At 56.2% G+C, this 25,093-nt stretch overlaps 1 protein-coding gene across 2 annotated transcripts in view; it reads right to left on the bottom strand.

The window, feature by feature from the left end:
- The window catches only part of NTN1 (netrin 1), a 204,342-nt gene extending 182,191 nt beyond the window's left edge, over nucleotides 1-22,151 (bottom strand). The window contains exons 1-2 of one of the 2 annotated variants that reach the window (XM_047759288.1): nucleotides 22,056-22,151; nucleotides 3,624-4,705 (exon numbers count right to left, since the gene is read on the bottom strand). In XM_047759288.1, the coding sequence (XP_047615244.1) occupies nucleotides 3,624-4,641 (1,018 nt within the window). In that variant the 5' untranslated portion in view covers nucleotides 4,642-4,705; nucleotides 22,056-22,151. Of the gene's footprint in view, nucleotides 1-3,623; nucleotides 4,706-5,163; nucleotides 5,318-22,055 lie in introns of those variants that run through there. The other variant, XM_047759287.1, reaches the window with a different exon arrangement.
- Between the last annotated feature and the right edge of the window lie 2,942 nt (nucleotides 22,152-25,093).

The following is a 25,093-nucleotide window of genomic DNA, read 5'->3' as shown; positions in this document are numbered from 1 at the left end:
CCCGTGACCAGAGGGGGCCAGCCCAGCACCGTGCTCATCTTGCAGAGATGTCTTTTGTTGCGGGTTTTGGGTTTCAGGTGGGCAATGCAAAGCCATAGAGTGAGTGGCAAAACGAGTTTTCCTAAGCTCGCCTTGTCACAAACCAGGCAGGGGTTCAGGCTGACATCCCCGCCGTAAGATTAAACAGCATGCTTCGTCAGGCACTAAATACTAACACAGCTCCGACGTCAGGGGGACACGGATGAGAACTGATGCCAATAATTTATGAAACACAATATGGTCTTCAGATGCTCTTTTTAAAAAAAAAAAAAAAGGAAAGGCGGGGAGGGCCTAGCAAGCCAGGTGGTTTAAAACTGTTCATGCCTTTCTCTTGAATGCACCCCCCCCCACTGTGCATGGATGCTTCTTTACACAATGAATATAAATGCACATGTGTGTGAGAGCATGTGAACATTGCTGATACATATGGGCGGAAGAAAGTATTTCGTTATTCCACGGAGAGCTGTCGAAGCTGTAACGTTATACGGAGCCTTGTCCTTCGTATTGTTTTTTTCCTTTCTTTCTTTCTTTCTTTCCGGAAGAAGTCCAAAATTGCGTTGAAAATAAAATCGGGCCTTAACAAAAGTTCACATTTATTCCACAAACAACGTAACCTTGAAACAACACTGAAATGAAAGCAGGGCGAAAGAAAACCTATAGGGTTTGGGCATTTCTTCGTGATCTGAAAGCACCTTGGCCCTACACAAGACCGTTTAGGCAAGCGATAACACTGATTTTTTTTTTTTTCTTTAAGTTTTTTGGATGGGGGGGGCGGAGGGGGTGGGAGGGAGTCAACCTAGGGAAGGAAGCCACTTTCGTCTATTACAAATCGTCTCATTATTTTAGCAAGGCAAAGACAAAATAGCAGTGACAGTGCTTCATTTCTCTGTATCAAGACTCATGTTCAGAAGACCAAAAAACTACACTTCTTTCCTTTGCGTTAGTTATAAATAATCTGGGTGGCTTGACTTGATATGGCAACCGTGTGAAATTCACAAGATGGGATTATGTTGGGGAAAAAAATCTGAGCCTCTGATAGTACAAAAGTTAGGGTTTGAAGGATTTATTAATGCTTTTTCCTAGCCCAGTGCCCTAGAGTGTCTCAGAACACCTGTCAAATACTAATTCAGTCGCATATCTCCACCTCAGGGCCTTTTCATAAAAAAGCTCCACCTTTAACTGTAAATTACTTCTACACTGTCGTTGCTGTGGCTTTCTCTTTTGCGGAATGATGGAAAAATCACTAAGGCTTCAATTAAGACTTTATGGGAACTTCAACCTGACATTCCCGGGGCTACATCTACAAGGTATCAGAACAGCTATTCAAAAAGGAAACTATAAATAACTTTAACATCAGTTGAATTGGCTTGGCTTTTATGAGATGACTGAGTAATTGGCAAGATTTAAAGATACTTTAACTACTGAGAATTAAAATAACTTCAGTAAAACCCAGAAAATATTGTTCGCCGATTATTTGTCATGCAGATTACGTACTTATTAGGCCTAATTAAACTTTTTGAACAAAAAAAGGCTTACTAATTACATTAGTTAATATGTTGATTGCTCCGTTTGGCTTTAAAAAAAAAAAAAAAAACCAGTCAATCCAATTTGAGCACAGAGTTAGTGCTTTGGTCAAAAGACAAAATCCTCGACTCTAGAGATTATTTCAAGTGCACGGCCATTGTCACAGCAGTTGCGGGTTATGTCTCCACATTCAAAGCGACAGGAAAGATGAGGGTGCGGGGTATCCTCACAACACCAGCGCTACGAAGACAAACCTTCCGCCGGTAAAACGTTACCCTCCTACCCAGTGTGTCTGCCTCAAAGCTTTCGCTGGGGCTCTGCCAATCAGACCCTGCTGGTGACAATGAGAAGTTATCTTTCATATGCACATACAAACTAAAACTGATAGCAAAACCCTGGGAGGCCTTTTAAATGTCAAGAAAGGGTTTTTATGCACAAAGGGAAGAAAAGAAAAGAGGAAAGGAGAGAAAGAAAGAGAAGAGATGGGAAAAACCAACATTTCGGAAGGAACTGAGCAGATCAAAGGCACTGTATTCTCAAAGACCCCTAAGTCCGGCTACCACCACCATCCCGCCCGCCGAATGAATCCTAAAACGTCTTTTCAAACTGGTTCCACCCCTTAAAGGAGGGGGAAGAACAACTGGGTCTGCAGGAGCGGGACACGGGGAGTGCAGCACGGAGGCCCCGGCAGGCAGTGGAGACAGAGCCCTCTGCAGACCAGGCCGCCCGCCTGGGCCTCAGGGCCGCCCGCCCGGCCTGTCCCAAACATGTTTTCCATTCCAAGAGTCTGCATCCACAGTCATGAGGCACAAAGTATTCGACAACAACATGACACAATTAATCAGAACCAGACCTCAAAACGTGTGTTTGTGGGGACCAGCAAACTTTGCAATGCGCCTCCGAGGCTGAAGCAACTGAGGAGCCGCAGGCGGGCTGCGTGGGGCTGGGGGAGGGGCAGGACCCATCCACACTTCACAAAAGATGAGCACCCCGACGGCCCACGGGCCAGCGAAATAATCCTCGCAAGTAAAATCTGCCATGTGGAAAGTTACATCTCATACTGGAAAAGCAGAATGCCCTCTGGCTACCTCCCGCCCCCCCTTTTTTCTTTTTTTCCTCCTGGGGAGAAACTGATGCCTCAGAGTTTCTACCGCAGCAACGCTGCAGAATTCGGAAAGAGAATGGATCCCTCTTTTAAGCCTCATTTCTTACCCACGGTGCCGGTTTTGTCAGGTTTCTCTTTCAAGAACTGAAACCCCATTGAATCGAAAATCTGGGCCCTTGGGTTAATTCGGAACTGTTTAATTTCACCAAACCCTGATGTGAGCAAAAGAAAAAAAAAAAAAGAAAAAAATCCGCTAGACTTTTTTGGACAAGGATTGAATTAGTTTAAAAAAAGTAGTGAAGTTTCTTTTGAAATCTATAAATAGCAACTAATTGAAATCGCATCATTCTTTTGCTAACACAAACAGGCCATCCAAAAGAAAAATATATTTTTCAAACCGTAAAAGACAAATGGAGGACGCAGGAGTGACATTTGTCAGGTACGGAAGGATTTGCCACATCCCAAGGGATTTGTGGTCGTAGAGCTGCAACTGCCTGGGAACCGGGCCGGGGTCCCCAACTGCGCGCCCAGCTGGAGCCCTCGGAGAGGGGGGTGGGGCGGAGATGGATCTCCGGGTCCCGCCAAACCGAGCGGAAGGTAATTTAAGTGTTTGCCTTTGGATCTGGGGCTGGGGGGGGGGGGGGCGATTGGCAAATTTTCTGCAAAGCCCTCTCCCCGCAGCATTTCCCCTGCTTCTAATTGGCTTTGCACAGCGCACTGGACGCAACCCCGAGCGTCCACCGCCAGCGTCAGGCGCGAGAGTGGACCGGCTCTCTGCCCTGCCGGGTCCAGGACTTGCTGGAACGCGCCTCCCACCATTCCCATCACATCCACGCAGAGGGTGATCCTCTAGGGTGGCCGCCGCCGGCGCTCCGGGAACCTACCGTCGCGAGGCCCGGGATCAGCCGCCCAGGTCCCCCCCCCGCCTCCCGCGTCCCCGCGGCGCCCCACTCACCCACGCATTCGTTGGCCTCGCGGGCGGTGGCGCGCTGCCAGGGCCGGTCGTAGTGGAAGGGCTTGCAGCGGTCGCACTCCGGGCCGGCGGTGTTGTGCCTGCAGTCACACACCAGGCTGTCGTCGCGGTCGCGCACGCAGCGCGCCGCGTGGCCGTTGCACTTGCAGCGGCCGCCCACCTGCAGGTCGGACACGGCGTAGAAGTACGAGTCGCGCGCCAGCTCCGAGTCGTCCTCGTTCTCGTCGCCGAACGTGTGCAGGCGGCTGAAGGCCACGCGGATGTCGGTGGCCGTGACCCAGTCCTGCAGCACGGGCGAGTTGTCGAAGTCGTGCGCCGAGGGCCGCCCGTCCAGCGTGCTGAAGGCGATGAGGCCACCCGAGAGCGGACGCATGTCGGTGTGCGAGTCGGTGCACACGGCCTCCTGCTCGTTCTGCTTGGTGATGGGCGCGCGGTGCGGCCGGTTGTACATCTTGCGGCACTGCGTGGAGTAGAACTGGAAGGGAACCCACGTGCGCCCGTAGTCCATAGACTTGTAGATGGCCATGGACTCGGGCCGTGGCGAGCAGAACTGCAGGCTCACGTAGGTCACCTCGAACTTCTTGCCGAGTGACAGTGTGAGTGTGACGTTGTGCGGGAACTGCAGGTAGTTCTCGGACTGCCAGCACGTCAGGTTGTGCGGGTTGTTGAGATCGGTGAGGAAAGCGGGTGGGTGCGCCTTCTTGGGGTCCGACGCGTTGCAGAGGTGGCAGGAGCGCAGCCGCTCCTCGCCGCGCTCGCTCACCACGCAGTAGCGCGCCGGGGGCCGGCCGCAGGTGCTAGACACGCGCACGTCCTTGCCGAAGGCCGCGTTGACAAAGTCGGGGATGCAGCGGCGCGGGTGGCCGTTCTCGTCCGAGCAGGGGTCGGGCTGCGCCGCCTGGCCGGCGAACATGCTGAGTCCCGGCCCTCCGCGCACCGCGCCCACCAGGCACGACACCGCCGCCAGCGCCGCCAGCGCCTCCCACACTGCGCGCATCATGCTGCGTCCAGCCTGCCCCGGCCCCGCCGCGCCGAGGAGTCGGTCCGCCCGCCGCAGAAGGCGCCTGCGGAGAGAGGGGAGCCGCGCTCAGCCAGCCCGCCCCGCGCCCTCCACCCTCCAGCCGGGCGGTGAGCGGGGGCGCCGGCGAATGCCCGGCTTCCCCGGCACCAAGCCCGCGGCCGAACGCCCGCCTCGCCCCCCCGGGTCCCGGGGGCAGGCGAATCCCGGGGCCCCCAAGTCCGCACCGCCCGCGCCTCTACTTCCCGGCCCGCGGCGAGCCGGGGCCGCGGGAGTTCTCTTAGCTTCCCCGCTGCCGCCGCCGCCGCCTCCACGCCGCCGAGGGTCATGCCCGCCTGTCTGCCCGTCCGCGGCTGGCCCAGCAGCACCCCAAATCTCGGGCACGGGAAAGCTCGCGGGCCCCCCGAGCCCGCACAGCCCGCGCCCCCTCTTCCCGCAGCCTGGGGTCCGGCTCAGCTGCCCCAGATCGCACCACCGGCGGCGAGTCCGCGTTCGGGACTTTACCTCTGGAGAGGGCAAAAGAGAAAGAAAAGTTTGCCCGGCTCGGCCGGGGAGCCCGCGCGCCGGGCGGCCGAGAGCCTCTCGCTGGCTGCTAGCAGGCGCGTCCTGCCTCAGCGCGGGCTTGCCAGCTCCATGCCCCGCGCGGCCGCCGCTGCCCCAGCCCCGGCCCGGCCCGGCCGCCGCCGCCGCCGCCGCCGCCGCCTCTCCCGCCTGAGTGACGACGCGGCCGCCCGGCTCCCGCCGCTCCCGCCGCGGTGCGAGTGCCGCCCAGCCCGCGCCCGGGGCGCACACACACACACACTCCCGCTGGCTGGCGCGCACTCACACACGCACGCACGCCCCCGAAGGCTCCGCCGCCGCCGCCGCCGCCGCCGCTCGCGCTGGGAGTGGGGGGCGGAGGGGAGCGCGGGGGCGGGGGGCGGGGCCGCCGGGCGGGGCGCCGGCCAATAACGTCGGCGAGCAGCCGCCTGCTCGCGAGCAAAGTTTTCACCCCGGGAAAGAAGAAAGTTAAAGGGAAGCGGCGGCCCGGGGCGCGGAGAGCGCGAGAGCCGCGAGAGGGTGGGAACCGGGGCGCCCGAGGAGGAGAAGCGGAGACAAAGGGAAAGCGCGGAGAGCGCCCGGGGAAACCCCGGAGAGGGGGCTGGGCCCGGCGCACACCCCGCCGGGGGAGGAGGGGCCGGCCGCGGACGCTCCCGGACGCTCCCGGGCTCCCCGGCCCCGAGCGGCCCCGAGAGCCCCGCAGGTTTCCGCCGGCCCCGCGCCCCGAGGAGCGCGCGGGCGGGGGGAAGGGGCGACGTTCGCCCTCCCGGTCCCAGGCAAACACATCTGTGTTTGTTTTCTTGGCTGCGCCGAGGTCGGGCCTTCGTTTCACCCAGCCTGATGGCCCGGGCGGCACCGCGTACAGGGCCGTGCCCCGTGGGCAGACAGCCGGGCATCGTGAGGAAGAGGAGGAGGAAGGAACCTCTGCAGGCTCACCCCTTCTGCCCGAGGCCCCTGGAGGGGGGAGGGTCTGGGGAGTAGGACCTGTTCCCCAACTCCCTGCCACCTCCGGTTGTCATCAGGCGGCCCCTTTCCTGCCCGGGAGCTGTGGTGGGCTGGAGGCTGAAGCGGGAGAAAGCCGGACAGCACCTGGGCCCCGGCCAAAGCTCCCCCCAGAAGGCTCTGCCAGGCCGCGGGCTGGGGGCAGCCTAGCCCTCTGGAGAGGCAGAGGCAGCCCTGTAGGTACTTAAGGGCTCAGTCTTTCTAGCCCATACCATCTCGTGGGAGCTCTCAGCAGCTTTATAGTTTTTAGACCCCATTTTGCAGATGAGGAAACTGAGGCCTGAGGAAGTGAAAAAGCTTGCCCAAGATCTGCAAGCCAGTCAGCATCCCATCTGGGAACAGAGACTGGCTTCTTCCTCTCCTCACATCTGGCAAAGGGACAATCTCACTGGATTCTAGTCTCCCCCGGGGCGGCCGCAGGCCCCCCCCCCTCCCCCGACTTCTCCTCGCCTTCTTCTCTGCCACCCTAACAAAAGGACTGAGGACAGTGACAGCATCCTTTGACCATCTTGCAGCCACAGCCAGAGCACTTTGGGGAAAGAATAGGCTGGGCTGAGTTTGGGACTGAATTGCTGTTGCTGCTTTTAGATGAGTGAGCTAGTAACAGGCCTGGCTTGAAAGCCCAGGGTCCTGGTCTGGCCCAACAGCTGACTAGCTGCGTTAACTGCATCGAGTGCCTCATTTTGTCTCATTGGTATTTTCATAAACTCTGCGAATCTAAGAAGGGGTCTCAGGGCTAGTCTGGTCCAGCTCAGTCTCTTTGGAGGACTGCCTTCGCCAGCCTCCCTGAGGGACGGCCACCCAAGCCAGCTCTTCCCGCAGCCCAAGGACACAAATCCACTCCATCGCAGGGCAGCCTGGACTCAGCCTCTCCCCTGAGGGCTAACATTTTCACTTTGCCTTCTTGTGCCATGTACCACTTTCTGTTGTTTATGTATGCCTCGCCCTGTGGCAGAGGGGATTTCAGGTGACTTACAGGGTACTTAAAACAAGGCAAAATAACATAAATTAGAAAGTGAGGTGGAAGGAGATAAACATTTGTTTCTTTTTTCTTTTTTCCCTTTTTGTCTGTTCAGGGCTGCACCCTTCGGCACAGGGAAGTTCCCAGGCCAGGGGTCTGCTTGGAGCCGCAGCTGCCAGCCTCCACCACAGCCACAGCAACACTGTATCCCAAGCCTTGTCTGTGACCTACACCACAGCTCATGGCAACGCCAGACCCGTAACCCACTGAGCAAGGCAAGGAATCGAACCCTCATCCTCACGGATACTATCTCGGGTTCTTAACCCCGCTGAGCCGTGACAGGAACTCCAGACATTTCCTTTTTTTGTGTGTTTAACCATGTGGACTCTGCAGTCCCAGTGGGGTACGGAAAGGCAACAGCAGTTAGGAGCACCTGCCTTGGAACCGGAGTGTGACCTTGGCAAGTTTTACGTCTTTCCTGGCCTCGGTTTCCTCATCTGTAAAAGGAAGACAGGCATCTTTATCTCATAGGATTGTGGGCATCAAATGCGTTCACGCATGTAAACATACATATCATTCTTGGCTCGTCGACACGAGCCTACTTCCGTGTCAGGTCTCCGTGAACGGACGTAAGGCCAGGCACGCAGGAAGTGGATGCAGAAGGTTAGTTGTTGGTATTAAAATCGCTCGTAGAATTTCAAAATGATTTAAAGGACATTTAATGACATGGTAAGATGTTCATGACATTATGAAATGAAAAAAGCAAGTTACAAAACACTGTGTCCCTCCCCCCCAAAAAAAAACACCAGGCACAGTATTCGCTCCTTTTTGGTTTTTAATATGCACAGAAAGACAACGTGATCAGTGGCTGTCTCTGGATAGTGAGGTGACAGGTGGTTTTTGTTGATTTTTGTTTGTTCTTGATGGTGCATATCGAAATAAGAAGGGCTACGAGAAGAAAGAAAAACCAAGAGGGGAGACAAAGTAGAGACGCAGGAAGAAAGGTAGCATGCCCCCTGGGATGTCCTTTTCACCGCCTGGGGGTGGGCCACCGATGCGGCGCTAAGCTTTCCTGCAGCCAAAGTGAAAAGGAGACCTTGTCAGTTGCACGAGTCCCAGTGTCCACGAGATAAAAACAGACCTATTACTCAAGAGCATTCGCACGATTCTGGGTACTAAAATAAGACAGGAATTTCTCCTGGGAGGCCTGATAAGGAGAAAAGAGGATGAAGTCATGAGCCAACATCTTCAGCATCCCGAAACCCCACGGAGACGGGATGTCCTCAATGTTCGCTGATGGCATGGCACCAAACCACAAGTCAGGGAGACGCTCTTCCAAGGATTCGTCTGAAAGAGGCACCTCGGGGTACCCCGCTCACCGCCCACCCTACTTGGTCTGCTTGGGGGCATCTGCAAGACCAGCTCGCCCAGCGCTCTCCAGCCTTCCTCCTGCTGTGTCGTTTCTGTCCCAGAGCTTGTGATGGATGTCGCGTGGCAGCAAGTTTGAAATCACATTCCCTGGGGTGCCCCTCGCCAGCTGAGCTTCGGCCAGCGGTCTTCAGGAAGGACGTGTGTCGCGGGGGAGGGCATTTTCCATTTTTATTGTGATCCCTCAGGTCCGAGTTTGTCTTCTGTAGTATTCCTGGTGGACAGGCCTGTCACCTTGCAGCCCAGAGGCCCACAGCACTGTAGGAAAACCCATCTCCCTGTCACGTGCACAGTTGGTTCAATTCCACTTCCGCAGAGCAACCTAGAACAAGGCTTGACCTCTTCGAATTTTTGAAATCAGCCTTCTGTCATCCCTTAGGTTTATCTCTTCTAGGCAAAATGTTACCAGTTTTGTGTGTGTGTGTGTGTGTGTGTGTGTTGGCCGCGCCCACAGCATGCAGAAGTTCCCACACCAGGGATCGGACCTGCACCCCAGCAATGACAAGGCCGGATCCTTAACCCACTGAGCCATCAGGGAACTCCCATGTTCCCAGTTCTTTTCGTGAGTTCTCACGGGACGCTTTTCTTCTGACCAATCTGCAGCCTCCCCCATGCCCTCTAATTTGTCAGTGTCCCTAGAGCTTACTGACTTTCGAGGGGACAAATGAAAAAAACAGATGTCCAAGTGTTGTGAGAGCTTCTCAAAGGGGGGGTTATAAATACACACCCAAAAAGGCGTGTCAGGCTCTGAGCGGCAGGAGTCACAGCACCAACTGGTGGCAAAACACAACAGTGAGGCTCTTGGGTGAGAAAGAACATTGCCAGGTGTTTCAGCAAGGCATGCAGCCTTGGGGGTGGCGGTGGGGCCCTGTTCCTGGCACCCCGCCTTACCTGTGAAGTCCAAGGATCACTCTAGGAAGACGGGAATGTGGCAGTTTCAAGAAAACTTAGCAATACCAGAGCAGTAGGAAGAAAAGCAGGGGACTCAGGTGTCCTAGAACCCGAGGGGCAAGTTTCAAGGGGGGTGGGGCTGAGAGCGGTGTCACCTGCCTCCAAGGTCAAGATAAGATCTGGAAGAGGCCTTTGGATTACACTACAAGGAAGTCACGGGCGACCTTGACTGGCAGTGGCAGAGGAGTGGTGGGGACAGAAGCCAGACGGCCGTAGACTGAATGAGAGGTGAGAAAGGGGAGACAAGCAGTGTAGACAACTTTCAAGAAGTGAGAAAACAAGTGGCAGGAAAGAGAGATAGGGTGCTCGGAAGGTGACAAAGGACCGAGGGCAGGTCGGGATTTTTTATTGTTGTTTATAAGATAAGGCTGTTTGAACTGCCTACATCTTGATAGGAAGGAGCAGAAGGAGGAGGCGAAGACAGATAAAGCCAGCCTTGTACAATGGGTCATCAGGTGGCCTGAAAGCCACTCTGGTTCCAGTGGAATAGGAAGTGACACCACCCGCTGAGAGCAGGGGGCTGGTTTGGAAAAGCAGGACGTCTCTCGACTGGGTCCTTACAGGGAAGAAGATAACGCCTGCGGGGCAGAAGTCAAGGTCCTGTTGAGGTTGGTCACCTTTGTCTATGAGAAAGAATGCCACCCGGCAAAGTCGTGCCCCCTGGCAGTGCTCAGCAGCCCCATGTAGACCTTGAGAAAGCAGAACCATTGGATTAAGCCAGAGGTGAAGGTGTTTTTCAGGAGGTGGGACAGAGAGGCAAGGGGAAGAGGGTGGCTGAGGCCATGAACCACAGAGACAAGGCTCAAGGGGGAAGGACGTGAAGACAGGCCAGTGGCGGGAGAGGAAGCAGAGGCCAGGGGTCCAGAGCCCGGCTGTTCCAGACAGCAGCCAGGAACCACGTGTTGCTCATTCAGCTGCAGCTTGAATGAGCTAAAAGTACAGGGGAAAGCTCAGGGAAGTTCCCCGGTGGCCTAGTGGTGAAGGATCCAGCGTTATCACTGCTGTGGCTCTGGCTCCTGCTGTGACACAAGTCTAGTCCCTGGCCCAGGAACTTCTGCATGCCACGGGTGTGGCCAGCTAAATGAATGAATGCAAGAAAGAAGTTGCGTCATGGCAAGAAAGAACATTCCCAAGTCACAGAAAGTTCTATCGGACAGAGCTGGTCTAGAGGTTCAGGAGGATAGACGAGGAGGCGAGACAGGAATGACGGAGGGGACCCCAGTCTGAACGTGGACGTCGGCCCGGGGGGATCCAGAGGTGGACAGCACGGGGTGGTGACAGGGCCCATCACGGGCAAGGGGCAGGGGGTCTCTGCTGGGGGGAGCAGGGGAGAAGCAGCGCTAAGGAGGCCGACCAGAAGGGCTGAACACCTGGGTATGAAAGGTCCCCGGGACCAGCATCAGGGCTCACCGGCCCCAGTGCTGGTGTCTTCAAAAAAGGGGAAGAGTGGAGTTCCCGTCGTGGCGCAGTGGTTAACGAATCCGACTGGAAACCATGAGGTTGCGGGTTTGATTCCTGGCCTTGCTCAGTGGGTTGAGGATGCGGCGTTGCCGTGAGCTGTGGTGTAGGTTGCAGATGTGGCTCCGATGTGGTGTTGCGGTGGCTGTGGTGTAGGCCGGTGGCTACAGCTCCGATTAGACCCCTAGCCTGGGAATCTCCATAGGCCACGGGATCGGCCCTAGAAAAGGTAAAAAGACCAAAAAAAGGGGGGGGGAGAGTGACTTCCGGGGGGAGGGGATGGCAGGGGGGTGGGGGAAGGAGGCATCGCCACGGTTTTCAAAACGGAAAAACAGCGGGGGTTGAGGAGGACAACAGCTCCCCCTGCCTGGGCATTGGGTGTGTGTGGCGTGGGAGAAGGACAGCCCCGCAAAGAGTGTGGGTGCGGGTCCAGGCTTGAGGGGGCGCAACCAGTGAACAGGTGAACAGGGTGAGGATGCAGGGTTGGGAATGTCCCATGACGAGGGGCACAGCAGGTGGCAGAGGCTCACGGTTGGCAAGGAAGCAGAGCAGGAAAAGAGTCAGGGCTTCGGAGCAATGAGATGACCTGAGGGACCTTCACCTTGGGCACGACTAAGGGTTTTCCTTTTGAAATCAAACATTCATTTACACAAGGCTTACGGAGTGCCAAGCCCTCTACAAAACGCTTTAGCAGTCATGAACTCAAAGTCCTTATGAGAACCTTATGAGAAAGTTACACTACTAGCTCCATTTTCCAGAGGAGGAAACTGAGGCTCAGGAAAGTCAAGCTGCTGCAGCTCAGATCGCTGACAAACAGAGGGGTGGGGCTGTGAACTAAAGTGACCCGGTTCCAGTGCTCGGAGCTCTTAGGCTGCCAGGCTTGGGGGATGTCAGCTGACACACCTCTAGGAGAGGGGATCCAGGTTACCAGAGCATGAGCTGTGACCCAGCTGGACTGTGCTTCTGAGCAGGTCTGGTGCAGTTAGGAGAACACACTTGAAAAAAAAAAATTTTTTTATGGCCTCACCCACCGCATATATAAGTTCCCAGGCCAGGGATTGAATCCGAGCTGCAGCTGCTGCATTGCCAGATCCTTTAACCCACCGTGCCAGGCTGAGGATCGAACCTGCGTCCTGGGGCTGCAGAGGCACAGCGCATCCCACTGCGCCACAGCAGGAACTCCGAGAACATACGTTAAATGAAAGGGTTCCCAACACAAGACTGGACATTGCAGCAGCAGAGGACGCTGAGGCCGGGACCCGGGCTCCTCGGCAGGGTCATCGTGCTGCTCTCGCAAACAGAAAGAACTTGGACAAACCTGGATTCCCCATTCCGAGTGTCACTGTGTCACCCTGAGCGAGTTGCTTCACCCATCGTGTAGGAAAACCTATCAGTTTTCTCACAGAGAAATGGGGGTCCTTGCACTTACCTGAGAGGCGGGTGAGGGTGATTTAAAAACGATGAACCCGAGAGGGAGAAGCTGGCCGAGGAGCTGCTCGACGTATGACAGTTTAGGGGGCTTGGGGTTTGGGGGTTTTTGGACCACTCGTAATCCTCAGATCGTTCACCTTGGAAGAATTGAGGGGCCTCTTTAGGGCTCCAGCTCACCCGATCAGCCTCGTGGAAATTGCTCAGGGGAGCCCAGGCCCCTGGTCAGTCGGGAGATGCGATTGTGCTGGAAAAGGCTTTCGAGCACGGAGGAGCCGGCGTGTGTGGTGTGGGGCTTCCTGGAGGTTTACCAGTCGCCTTGCTGTTGTGTATGTGTGTCTTCAGCTCAGGCCCTTCCCCACGGCCAGCGTCTTGGCTGGGGATTCCAGAGTTGGGCAGAGAAACCCATACAAACCCCAAATCCACCAAATCCTTTAATCTACCAGAGCTCTTTGAAGGGGTGAAAGACGCCTGTGGATAAGGGGAACTGGCAGATGTAATTTATTTTCATTTGCAAAAAGCTTTTGACAAGGTCCCGTTCTGAACACTAGTAAAAGAAAGAAAACGGGTCCCCATCCGGGGAAGCTTTGTCGCGGGTGGAAAACTGGCCTCGGCGGAAGAAAACAAAGGGAAAGGGTGCAGAGCAGAGGCTGGTTCCCTGGACGGGGAGACCGGGGGCCTCGGAGCCAGAGCTGGGGCTCCGCTCACCGAGCACGTACCCCAAATCTGAAGGAGGGCGTCCCCTCGTGAAACCACCGAATGGAGACGTGACGCTGGCGTGACCTCAAGAGGAAGGGGCTGAACTGGAGGCTCTCTCGCAGTTGTCCGAATGGTTCACAGGGCACGGGTTTGGCAGAAGGTGGCAGATGAGGGGAGAAATAACTTGAAATACTCTTATAGGGTGAAAGGCTATCAGTTACCATTGGAAAAGACTATTTTAGGAGTCCAGCACGAACTGTTTCCTTAAGCTAGTTTCTCCCCAGAGGTGCTGCTGGTATTTGGGGCCAGACAGTTCTTCACTCACTGAGCAGGACAGTCCTGTCCACCACAGGACACTGAGCATCCCTGATTCCTGTCCACTAAATGCCACTAGGTCACTCTCTCTCTCACACACACACACATCACAAGTGAAAAATGACTCCTCACAAATTCCCCCTAGAAGGCCCCACCCCCCACCCCACCCCATTCTGATCCTCTTGATATTTCACTCAATGTGTTATTAAGGCTAAAAAAGGAAGAGAACTGGCAATAAAAACAGGATGCGTTGGGAGTTTCCTGGTGGCCTAGTGGTTAGGATTCAGTGCTTTCACCACTGCGGCCTTGGTTCCGTCCCTGATCTGGGAACTGAGATCCCGTATCAAGTCGATGCATGCCAAAGCCGAAAAAGAAACAAAACAAAACAAAACAAACAAAACACACCAAAAAACGCAGGATGCATTTGGGTTTAGGCTTTTCTGGGAACTGAGAGTCATCACACTTCAACATGCTTGCAGCAGAGGCCCCTGGTGGTGCAGCAGGTCAAGGACCAGGTGTTGTCACTGCTGTGGCTCAGGTTGCTGCTGTGGTGAGGGTTCAGTCCCAGGCTGGGGGAATGTCCTGCCATGGGCATGGCCAAAATACCCCGAAACCAAAACAAAGCAAAACAAAAAAATGCTTGTAGAGACGGTGAGGGCCTCGGGAAGGGCAGCTTGACTTGCTAAGTCCTAGGACATGAATAAAGCCTCAGAGGGAACAGCGCCTGGAGGGGAAGCGGATTTTAGACGAGGCCCTTGGGGAGGGGCTTCTCTGCAAAGGATCCAGTAGAGCAGAGTTAGGAGAGGAAGGGAGCTGCAGGAGGTGGGGGAACAGGGCCAGCTGGGTGGGGGGCTTGGGGAGCGGGAGGGGCAGCGGCGGGCGGCGAGGTCAGAGGCAGGTACAAGCCAGAGGCCGCAGGGCCTGAATGCTTTGACAAGGACCCTGAACTCTTCAGAAGGCATCCCGGGGACCTCCAAGGCCTTGGAGTTGCTTTTCCCTTCACACTTTTTTTGGGGAGGCCACCCTGAGGCACGTGGAGTTCCCAGGCCAAGGAGCAGACCCGAGCCGCAGTTGCGACCCAAGCCACAGCTGCAGCAACACCAGACTCCTAACATGCTGTGTAGGGCCGGGATTGAACCCGCATCCCAGGGCTCCAAAGACGCCGCTGACCCCACTGTGCCACAGCGGGAACTCCCCGCTTTGCTCTTAATATATTGTTCCTCTGACTAATCCATGAGCTTCTTGAGGGAAGAACTGTATCATTTCCCTTTCAAACCCCAGGGTTCAACAGCCTGCCTGGCGCAGAATGGGTGTGCTCTACAAAGTCATGAAAGTTAAAGCCCGAAATTATGGGCCACTGATGTGACCAGCTGTGCTAGGCTGGCACCTGTTCCCCCCCCCACCCCCGAGAGAGCCAGATCTTAATTCCTGAAACCTCTGAGTGTGACCTTCGATGGCAACAAAGGGTCTTTGCTGATGTAATGAAGCGAAGGATCCTGAGATGGGCAGGTGGCGGTGGATCATCAGAGTGGGTGCTCAGTGTCCTGATGAGACCGAGGAAGAGGGAGCTCCGACGAGACTGAAGAGGAGCTGGCCGGGTGTAGACAGAGGCGGAAATCAGAGCGGTGTGGCTGAAAGCTGAGGAACACTGGCAGCTTCAAGAAGCTGAAAGAGCCAAGGAACTGATTCTCCTCCAGAGACTCTGGAGGAACCGCCGTTGATTTTTTTTTTTTTTTTTTTTTTTTTTTTTGGCTGTGCCCATAGCATGCAGAAGTTTCCAGGCCAGGGATCGAACCCATGGCGCAGATGTAGCCAGAGCCACAGCAGGGACAACAGCAGACGCTTAACCTGCTGAGCCACCAGAGAACTCCCAGAGCCCCTGATTTTAATCCAGCGATACTGATTTTGAACTTCTAGCCTCCAGACCCATGAGTTCTGTTGCTTTAAGCCACCAGGGTGAAGCCTTCTGGTACAGCGGCCATAGGGAACTCACATACCACCAGATCCTAGAAATGCTAGGATTCAGAGGGTCTCCTGCAACCCTGCAAAGCGTGGTGACCTTGGCGTAAAGGAAAGGAACGAAAAGAGGGCGCTCTGGTTTTGAAAGGCTCCTTCTTCTGAGGGTCTGGGTGACCATATCTCCTTGCTCTCTGCCTCCCACAGTGCTGAGTTCAGCGCCTCCAACATACTCCCGCCAAGAGCTTGCTGTTTGCATTCACGTAGCATAAACCCCCTTTTCCTGGAGGTTGGGGTCGCAGCATCCTTTGCAATTCAGAACCCAGTCCAGAAGTAACTCCTAGTCTCCCGGGCCTTTAAGAGTCGCCGCCGTGCTCTCTGGGGATTTCAGTCCGCGGGGAGGCCGGGGTTCTAAGATGAGGTCAGGCATTTTCTGTTTTCCCAAGGGTCACAGAGAACCATGGATCAGGATCCTTGGGGAGTGGGTGGCTGGGGACCCCTGACACCCTGAGCAGGGACAGGGGAAAGGAGAAGCCGCCATGGCCACCGCCAGGGGACCAGGGCAGGTCTTGCCACCACCCACCTTCCCGAGGGCCCAGCAGAGTTCGGAAAGCCTGAGAGCGGCCCTTAGAGAGCGTCCATCCGGCGGTCGCCTGATTACGGGGAAGGAAATGGAGGCAGGAAGGCCGAGCGAATCGCCCAGGAGCTGAGGTTCGGAAAGACGGCTTGAGAATGACCGGCTGGAATGGGTTGCTGGTCACCCACTCAACCAACCACACCTCGGAAGCACGGGCCAGTCTCGATTCTGCTGACTTAGGTGGGGGGGGGGGAATCATGATTTTTGGGGGGGAGGGGTAAACGCTGACCTAAAATGTTCCTGTGCTTAAAGGAGTAAGCGTCCGCTAACTGCGAAAATCAATTACGTGGAACGCCTTATTTTTCCCCAATGTCGGTAACATGAGGCATTGCTGGTCTGCATGTCGCATGGGGAGAAAACTTAGGGGACTAATTCCAAGAGGTGGTACAGGATGAAAATAGACATGGGCCATCGATTCCAAACAGATTGCGTAAGCGCGTGAGTTATTCAGCTCGAACAAGGTATTAAGGGAAAGTTGGATGGGCAGGGGGTGGGGGGGGGGGATGGGGGACCGCTCCCTCACTGATACCACAATCAGGCCACCCATGCCTGCCCCCAGAAGGACACCAGAAACTAAACCCAAGGCTGGATGGACGCGCCCTGGCCTGGGGAACAACTGCCACACCCCTGGCTGCGCACCTGGCTTGTGGGGTCTCCCAGGATCCCAGGTTCCCAGCCCCGTCTGGCAGGAGCAGGCTTGGATTTTACTTCCTGACCTTGACAGTGGGTGCTAGGGACCAAACGACTGCATCCTTCCCCCAGTCCACTGAAGCCCTGGTTCCCAGTGCGATCCTATGTGGAGGTGAGGCCTTTGAGAGGTGATTAGCTTATGAAGGTAGAGCCCTCATGCTAGCATTGGTATCTTTATAAAAGAGACATGAAACCAACAAGTTATATGTCAATTATATGTATCTACATTCGAAATTTTCATTTTTATGTTCTTCTTAGGGCCGCACATTCAGCATATGGCAGTTCCTGGGCTAGGGGTCGAATGAGAGCTAAGCTGGTGGCCTGCGCCACAGTCCCAGCAACGCGGGATCTAAGCCACATCTGCCACCTACACCGCAGCGTGCGGCAACACCGAGTCCTTAACCCACTGAGCGAGGCCAGGGGTCCAACCCACGCCCCCATGAATCCCCGTCGGGGTCGCCACCGCTGAGCCACGATGGGAACTCCCGCTAATGAAACTTTGTAAGAGAGGAAGAGACACGAGAGAAACAATCCCTCGCTCCACCATGTGAGGACACAGCAAGAAGGCAGCCACCTGCAAAGCAGGAAGAGAGCTCTCGCTGGCAACTGCACAGGCCGGCACCTTGATCTTGGACTTCCCGGCCTCCAGAGCTGTGAGGGTTGAACACGTGTGGCTCAGGCCACCCAGTCTGTGGTGTCCCGTTTCGCAGCCTGACAGTGGGCAAGTCATTTCGCCTCTCTGAGCATCGACCTCCTCTCCTGAAAATAGTGACAGCATTCGTCTCCCTCCCTCCTTTCTCCTCCTTTCCTTCCTTCCTTCCTTCCTTCTCTTCCATAGATATCAGGAGTCCTGAGTAAACCCGAACATATAAAAAAGACCCTGATGTGTCAAAAGCCCTAAACAAATATAATTTGTATAAAGTCGTGTGAAACCAGCTAACCCAGTGCCACTCCGTCACCATGGCTTCTAAACCACTTGAGAGCAGGAGAAAGTGCCCCGGGGCCACAGGAGCTCCTGTACAGACAGTGACAACTAGCACGACAGAAGGACTGGACTCCAGCATTCATGAGCATCCGCCATACTTTACTAATTATCAGTTGCTATGAATAATAAGTCAAGAAGCGTGAATAATAAGCAGCAATGCAAACTTTCCACTTCAGGAGTTCCTGCTGTGGTGCAACAGATCGGCAGTGTCTCTGCAGGGCCAGGACGAAGGTTCAAGCCCTGGCCCAGCACAGTGGGTTAAAGGATCCGGCCCGGCTGCAGCTGTGGCATAGGTCGCAACTGCGGCTTGGATCTGATCCCTGGCCCAGGGACTCCATATGCCACGGGGCAGCCCCAAAATACCAAAAACCAAAACAAAAAACCCCCACCAGGATCCACTTCAGCTTGGGGTCAGGTCGATCCCTCCAGACCCAAGTCCCAAAATAGCAGCCACGGCTGTAATCACGGCCATAGTCACGGCCACGGCCATCATCACGGTCACGGCCATGGTCACCACCACAGCCACGAGCACCATCATCGTGGCAGCTCACACTTACAGAACCCCCGACTCGCTCCCAGGCCCAGCCTGGGAACTGGGAGGGTAAGTCTCAGCCAGAGAGCTTGCTGAGGCCACGGTGGTGGTGAGGAGGCCAGAAGGGAAATTGCGAGAAGTTTCTCTTTCCCAACGGGGAGGGGGAGGGTAAGGCAGACTGTGGGGCCCTGGTCTGAGGGCAACATCTTTCTGGGTTTTTTTTGGCCACACCAGTGGTGTATGGAGGTTCCCAGGCTAGGGGTCAAATCAGAACTGCAGCTGCCGGCCTACACCACAGCCACAGCAACACGGGATCCAAGCTACATCTGGGACCTACACCACAGCCACAGCAACGCCAGATCCTTAACCCACTGAGCGAGGCCAGGGATCGAACCCACGTCCTCAGGGATGCTGCCTCCTTCATTACCGCTGAGCCACAGCGAGAACTCCCATTAACTCTTCACCCACATGAAGAAGACACCTTGCAGGTCATGCGGGCCTTGCCCGAGAACTCGGATGATCCTGGCACCATTCACACACACACACACACACACACACACACACACACACACACACACCACGTCTCCTGGCTGCAGGGTGAGAGCCAGCCCTTTTCGACAGGAGCCAAGGACCCTCCCTGGGCTGGGTGCCCTCACCCTGGATCCAAGGACTCAAGAGGCAGCTGCCTCCTGCCTGGGCCCCCTCAGCGAGGATCTGATTTTCTCATCATCTGGATAGTCTCAGCCACTCGCAGCAAAGGGATGAACCAGCCTGACCTTTCTGGAGGTTTGTTTAAAGCAGAACAATGTTTGTCTTGTCCAAACACTATGAATTACTCCAGAGAATCCTGCCCAGTTTTACAATCCACAGCTACAAACGGCTTACAGAAATAGGGACGCAGCCCCTCCCCTCGCCCCCCTCTGTTCCTAACAGCTCCCCCTGCCTTGGCTTTCCTCTGCTCCTCCAGGCCTTCCCCATGTGCCGCCCCCACCTCTCCTCTGAGCCCCAGCCCAGTGAGGGCGCAGGTGTCCAGCCTTCCGGGCCGCAGGGCGCACCTGGGTTATTGCTGGCACGGGTCCCCTCGGGCAGACTGCTCTGCCTCTGGCTGGGCAGGGTTCGCCGGGCTAAGGGGGGCCGCCGGGCACCTTTCTACTGCCTGTGTGGGGCCTGCAGTGCAGAGTTAGGTCCAGCTGTGAAAGCCTGTTGGTAAGAGGAGGCCCCTAGGTTTGGGGGTGCAACATCCAGTCAGCCTGGAGTGCACTTAGGCCACTTCTCATCTGGCGGGGTGCTCGGCTCTCCCATCAGCTGCTCCCTCTTAGGCTGACATTCAGCCTAAGTGTTCACATCTCCTAGAAGTGTTCCCCCCTACCCCTGACTAGGGGCCTCCACTGGGGTGGGAGCTGGCAAAGATTGTTCTGCCCATCAAATGAGAGTCACCGAAAGCAAGCCGGGCTTGTGGCCTGGGAGGGAAGGGGCTGCTGGGGAAAGAGCCCAGCTCCGGCTCAGCTTGGTGGCCCTAAATATACTTTCTACCCCACCCAAACCGAAAGGCCTTGGGCGGCCTGTTTAAAATGCAGATTTCTGGGTCCCTCCCTAGGCCTGGGGGTTGGAGGGGGTGGCGCAGGAGGAGTTGATACTCAGGGTTTGAGCTTCACTTCTCTGCATGAAATCCTCTCCAGCTCCAGTCCTCTGACCAACTGGCTGGATGACACCACAGGCCACTCTGGGGCTCAGTATCACTGCCGGTAAAATGACTTCAGCCTCTTCAAAAGGCCCCTCCCAGCTCTTAGAATGTGTGGAGAGCTGGCTACCAGAGCCCAGGTGGAAACAGTGCCAGGAAAAAAAAAAATGGAGAGAATCCTTATACTGGGAGGAGAGGTGTGGGTGAAGACTTGGGGAGATGCGGGGGTGGGGGGGGTGCTGCTCAGTGGCTCTTTCACCCAGAGCCCCATGCTTGAGCCAAACGAGACCTCATTCCATCCTCACTCCTTTGCAGACAGGGAAACTGAGACTCAGGAGTGGCTTCCCTCAGAAGCTGGCGAGGGGCGCTGGATTTGATCCCCCACACACTGAGACACCGACGGCCGTTCCGGAAGTCCCTTCCGCCCTTGTCTTTCCAGCCCCTCCGCCCAGCTGCGGGTGGACGTTGGGACCGGAGCTGCTGCTTTTTCCCCCGAGGGGAGGGGCCCACCGGGCAGAAGGGCCCAGGGCCAAATCCGCCCTGGCCAGGTGGACGCGCGGTGAGCCCCCAAGGCAGGAAAAATCAAGGGCCTGGAGCTTCACCGGGAGAGAGCCAAGCTGGCCCTGCCCAACCCGCGGCTTCACAGCCGGGCTGGGGGCGCTGTCTGGGCGCGGTCCTCGCGGTTGGGGCCGCGGCTGCAGCGTACGATCCCCCTTCCCCAGAGGGCAGGTGCCGCCACCAGGGAGAGGCCCCAGCTTTCAGAGCCTGTGCCTATCCCTTGGGGTGACCCGAGGTGAGAAGATAAAGCGCCGTCACCCACTCAAATGATACCCCAGGGGCAGACCCCAGGGTCCACGCAGGAGTAAGAGCTGGAGGCCGCGGAGGGCACTGTGTCACCTTCCCAGCCCCGCGGGCAAAGAGCTGATGTCGCAGTGAACCCGGGATTAAACTTTCGGTCGAGGGTCAGGCAAGCCTTGCCTCTAGGATCAATGCTTGTGCCCTGGATTCCATTTACAATTTGGAGATCCAGACGCTTGCTGTGTGACCTCGGGCTGCTGCGGACGGCTCTGGGCCGCGCGTCCTCCTCTTTGGCGAACCGCGGGATGTGGGACGGATGTTCCCCCAGCCCAGCTCCAAGGTCCGCGCCTGGAATTAGCTGCGCCTCCGTCTTAGTTTAGCATTTGCTTTTCTAATCAAGCTCTTTGTCCCCTGTGGCCTTAACCCGAGCCCCCTGCTTCTCCGTTTCCCCTCGGGCCCCGCCTGGGTCTCGCTCTCGCCCGACTTTCCCGTCGAAGGCAGTCGAGTGAGTGATTCCCGGGAGCCGCGGCCGAGGCCGGCGGGTCCGCGGCGCGGGCCGGGCTGTATGGAAATGGCCAGAGGAGCCGGCGGGCGCGGCGGCGATTTATTCTGGGAGTGACAGCCCCTTTGAGCGCTCAGCGAATGGCATTTTCTGTCTGTGAAAGCCTTTCTTCCCACCTCTGTTCAGATTAGCCCGGGGGATGAATGCGCCCATTATCCAGCCCGCTGACCATTCTGAAACGCCAAATTAATTACTAAGCACTGAATCAGGCGCCGGGGCCGGGGCACTGGGAGGTGTGAAAATAGCGAGCGACTGGAGCTGGGGAAGGCGAGGGGCGCAGCGCCGAGAGGCCGGGCGGGGTGGCCCGGGGCGCGGGCGCGGGCGCGGCGCGGCGCGGCTGGGGCGGGCTTGGCCGGCCGCCGAGCGCGACCTGCCGGCGTGACCGGACGCGACCGCGGGGCAAGCGGGCTGCCGGGGGCCCCCGGCCGGCGGCAATGCGCGGAGCAAGGGTGGCGGCTCCCGCGGGCTAGGCTCGCCGGAGGCGCGGCCGGAGCGCGCCAAGGGCGCGGGGCGCGGGGCCGAGTCCGGAGCGTGCGCCGAGCGCCGGTGCCTCCTCGGCTTCCCCGCGGGGGACGGCCACCCCCAGACGGCCCTGGCCCCGCGGCAGCGCCGCCGTCCCCGCCCGGGCGCTCGCCGCTCCAGCTGCCCTCCGAGGCCTTCCAATAACTTGGGCTCCGCCGGGCTACCGCGGCCCCGACCCGAGCTTCCCGAGCGCGGGGCCGCCCGGCGCTGCCCCACCGCGCCCCGACTGCGGCTCGGCGGACGGCACTTACCTCCCGAGGTGCCGGGCGGGAGAGGGAGGCGAGCTCTCGGCGGCTCCCGCTGGAGTGCGCCGGGCGCGGGGAGCGCGCGCCTTTAAGACTCTTCCCCAAGACTCCGCCAGGTGGTGTCAGGCCGGCCGGGCCCTGGCGGCTCCGCACCCCCGCGGCCACCCTGCTTCCCCGCCCGGCGGGGCAGCACCCAGCCACTCGCTCCCACTCGGCGCCCCGCCGCGCCCACTCCAGCGAAGTGGAGCCCGAAGCACCGGAGGATAGGATGGGTATAATTTGGGATCCGCGGATGCTCGCGAGAAAGGCACCCATCCTACCCCTCTAGCTTTGGTGGATGGAGGAATCTCTCTTGGGCTGGAGGCTGGAGTGGGGGAGGGGGAAGAGGCGAGGATTGAGAAGGCTTGTCTAGGACGTGCGATTATGCCCCCACTGTCATCACCCTAGGACGCGCCTTCAAGTCCCCGCGAAACTGGTCCCCTCTCCCTTGATCCAAGATGGCGAGTGACACGCCTCCCCCGGCCACCGCTGAAACGACTGGAGGGATGAAAGAGAGAAGTGTCGCCACTTAAAACTAGGGAAATGTACCCGTCACCCTCCTGAAACAAAACTTTCAGAGGACCCGAGGGGAGGACCCTTCTGAGCTGCAGGAGTCAGCCGGGGACGCGCAGAGAGCAACCCTCGCTGCCGGGCGCCTCCTCCAAGCTGCGGAGGGGGAGTTGAGGCGCGCGGCCCGCACCTGGGGACCCTCCGCCCAGCTCCCCACCCCGCAGGGCACACGTTTGCGAGCGTAAACCAGGGTTCTAGCTTCAGGCCATTGTTCGAATTTTCCAGCATGTGTCTTCTGGTTCAAAAAAAAATTTTTTGACGCTTGTTGAGAATTCCAACTGCGTGAATGCTTAACTCAGCTTTTCTGTCTTCAGTGTTCACTGAGACTTCTTTGATATAAACGTCTTCCTCATTCCGAGTTCCTTATTTTAATTAATTTCTCACACAACTGAAACGCTTGGGGGAAGGGCAGAGAGGGCACTTTTTGAGTACGGCCGAGAATGCCTCTCTATTAACCTACACAGACCCTAGTTAGACATTAGATCCCATAGGACAGAGAATCCACAACCCTTCCGGCTCTGCCAGACAGGGGTGTGGTTAGCATAAAACAGGGAAATGGGCAGAAAGAGCTTACGTTGATCTGTGATGCATGATTCAGAGGGGCCATGAAGTGACTCTTTGTGACTAGGCGTTATTAATTCATCGTGTTCTGATTTTGATGGTTGCAGAAATGTCTCCTCGGTTTTAGAGAAGAGCCTCATTCAGACCTTTCCATCTTTTGGGGGCCATCTGGCTGGAGTTGCCTCCTCTACTAATTGTGCCCTTGGGTTCGTCCCTTCTCTTGTCCCCTTCTCTGCTTCTCCTGGAAAATGAACACGCTGGGCTACAAGATCGCTGTGGTCCCATCCGGCTCCAACAGTCTGGGAATCTAAAAAGTAACCCCCCCCCCGCCACGGTAACACACTATTTCATACCAACGAGGACGGATATAATAGAACAGACAGATAATAACAAGTGTGGGCAAGGCTGTGGAGAACTTGGAGGCTTCCTCCACGCCTGGTGGGAATGGAAACAAATTGGAAAAGTCTGGCCGTTGCTCAAAAGGTTACACGTGCAGTCACCTATGATCCAGGAATTCCACTCCTAGGTAGGTACCCGAGAGAAACGAAAACATATGCCCACACAGACACGTGCACGCAAATGTTCGTAGGAGCGTTATTCATAATAGTCTCAAAAAGTAGAACCAACCCGAATGTCCATCAACTGATGGCTAGACCATTACAATGGGGTCTATCCATATAAAGCCACATTATTCAGCCAGAAGGAGGAATGAAGACTAATACATATGCTCCAAGGTGGATGGACCTAGAAGACAGTGAAAAAGTCACCGACAGTCACAGATTGCATGGTGCCATTTAATATGAAATGTCCAGGGAACGCAAATCTGTAGAGGCAGAAAATAGATGTGTGGTGGCCTAGGGCTGGGGCTGGGGGTTGGGGGCAATGCGGACTGAATGCTAACGCGAGTGGGCTTTCTTTTGAGGTTGGTAGAAATTGATTGCGGTCATGATTACACCGCAACTCGGTGACTCTACCAAAAGCGTAGTACAGCTTAAATGGATGGATCGTATGGCATGTGAATTGTATCACAATACAGATATTATATGAAAAAATACCAACTGTGTCTCTCCTCTCGTGAAGCTTAGAGGATAATTGGGGAATTAGCCATTTCAAGGCCTCTGAATCGCCCAAGGAATCAAGCACCCTCTTCACGCTTCGGCACAAAGGTTTCCACGGTGCATACAAAGGCAAGACTCTTCCGGATCTTACCATGTCCTAATACTTACGTATGAACTTTCTACTCTTTTTCCTCTCTTTTGGAAATGCTCCACAGGGCTGCAGGCCTTACTAGTCTGGCTATCGGGATAAGGTCTCCCAAGACAGCAAGGCCATAGCACAGTTGCTAAGAGTAGCAACTGTAGAGCCAGGCCTCCAGGTTTCAAATCCCAGTCCTGCCTCTCACTAGCTGCCCCTGTGACAAAGTCAAGTCCCTTACCCTCTCCGTTCCTCGGTTTCCCCGTATGCAAAATGGGGACAACAGTGCCTATTTCATAAGGATTATGTCAGGATTAAATGGGTTAATCTAGGAAAAGTGATAGCCCGTGGTAGGCACCCCATAAGGGTTAGGCACTCCATAAATGTTAGCTCTTGATATATTACCTTATTATCGTTAGGCATCTGCCAATTAAAGCACAGACCTGCTATTTTCCCATGTGCCACTAGGTGGCGCAATCGCACCACTTCGGGCAACGAAAATGGCCCCTGGGTCCCGTGAACAGTTAACCCTGGACTTGGCGAAACCATGCAAATGCGCTGCGGTTGCGGTTCCACCTGTGAACCGTATATAGTAATATCACCTCTTATGCGGTAAACGTCTTTAATCAGTGCCACTCACTGGAAAAAAAGTTCTTTGCAATCCAGAGAAACCAGTGCAT

Source organism: Phacochoerus africanus, chromosome 14 (assembly GCF_016906955.1).
Source record: "Phacochoerus africanus isolate WHEZ1 chromosome 14, ROS_Pafr_v1, whole genome shotgun sequence".
Classification (NCBI taxonomy): domain Eukaryota; kingdom Metazoa; phylum Chordata; class Mammalia; order Artiodactyla; family Suidae; genus Phacochoerus; species Phacochoerus africanus.
This window is presented reverse-complemented; position numbering and strand designations above follow the sequence as displayed.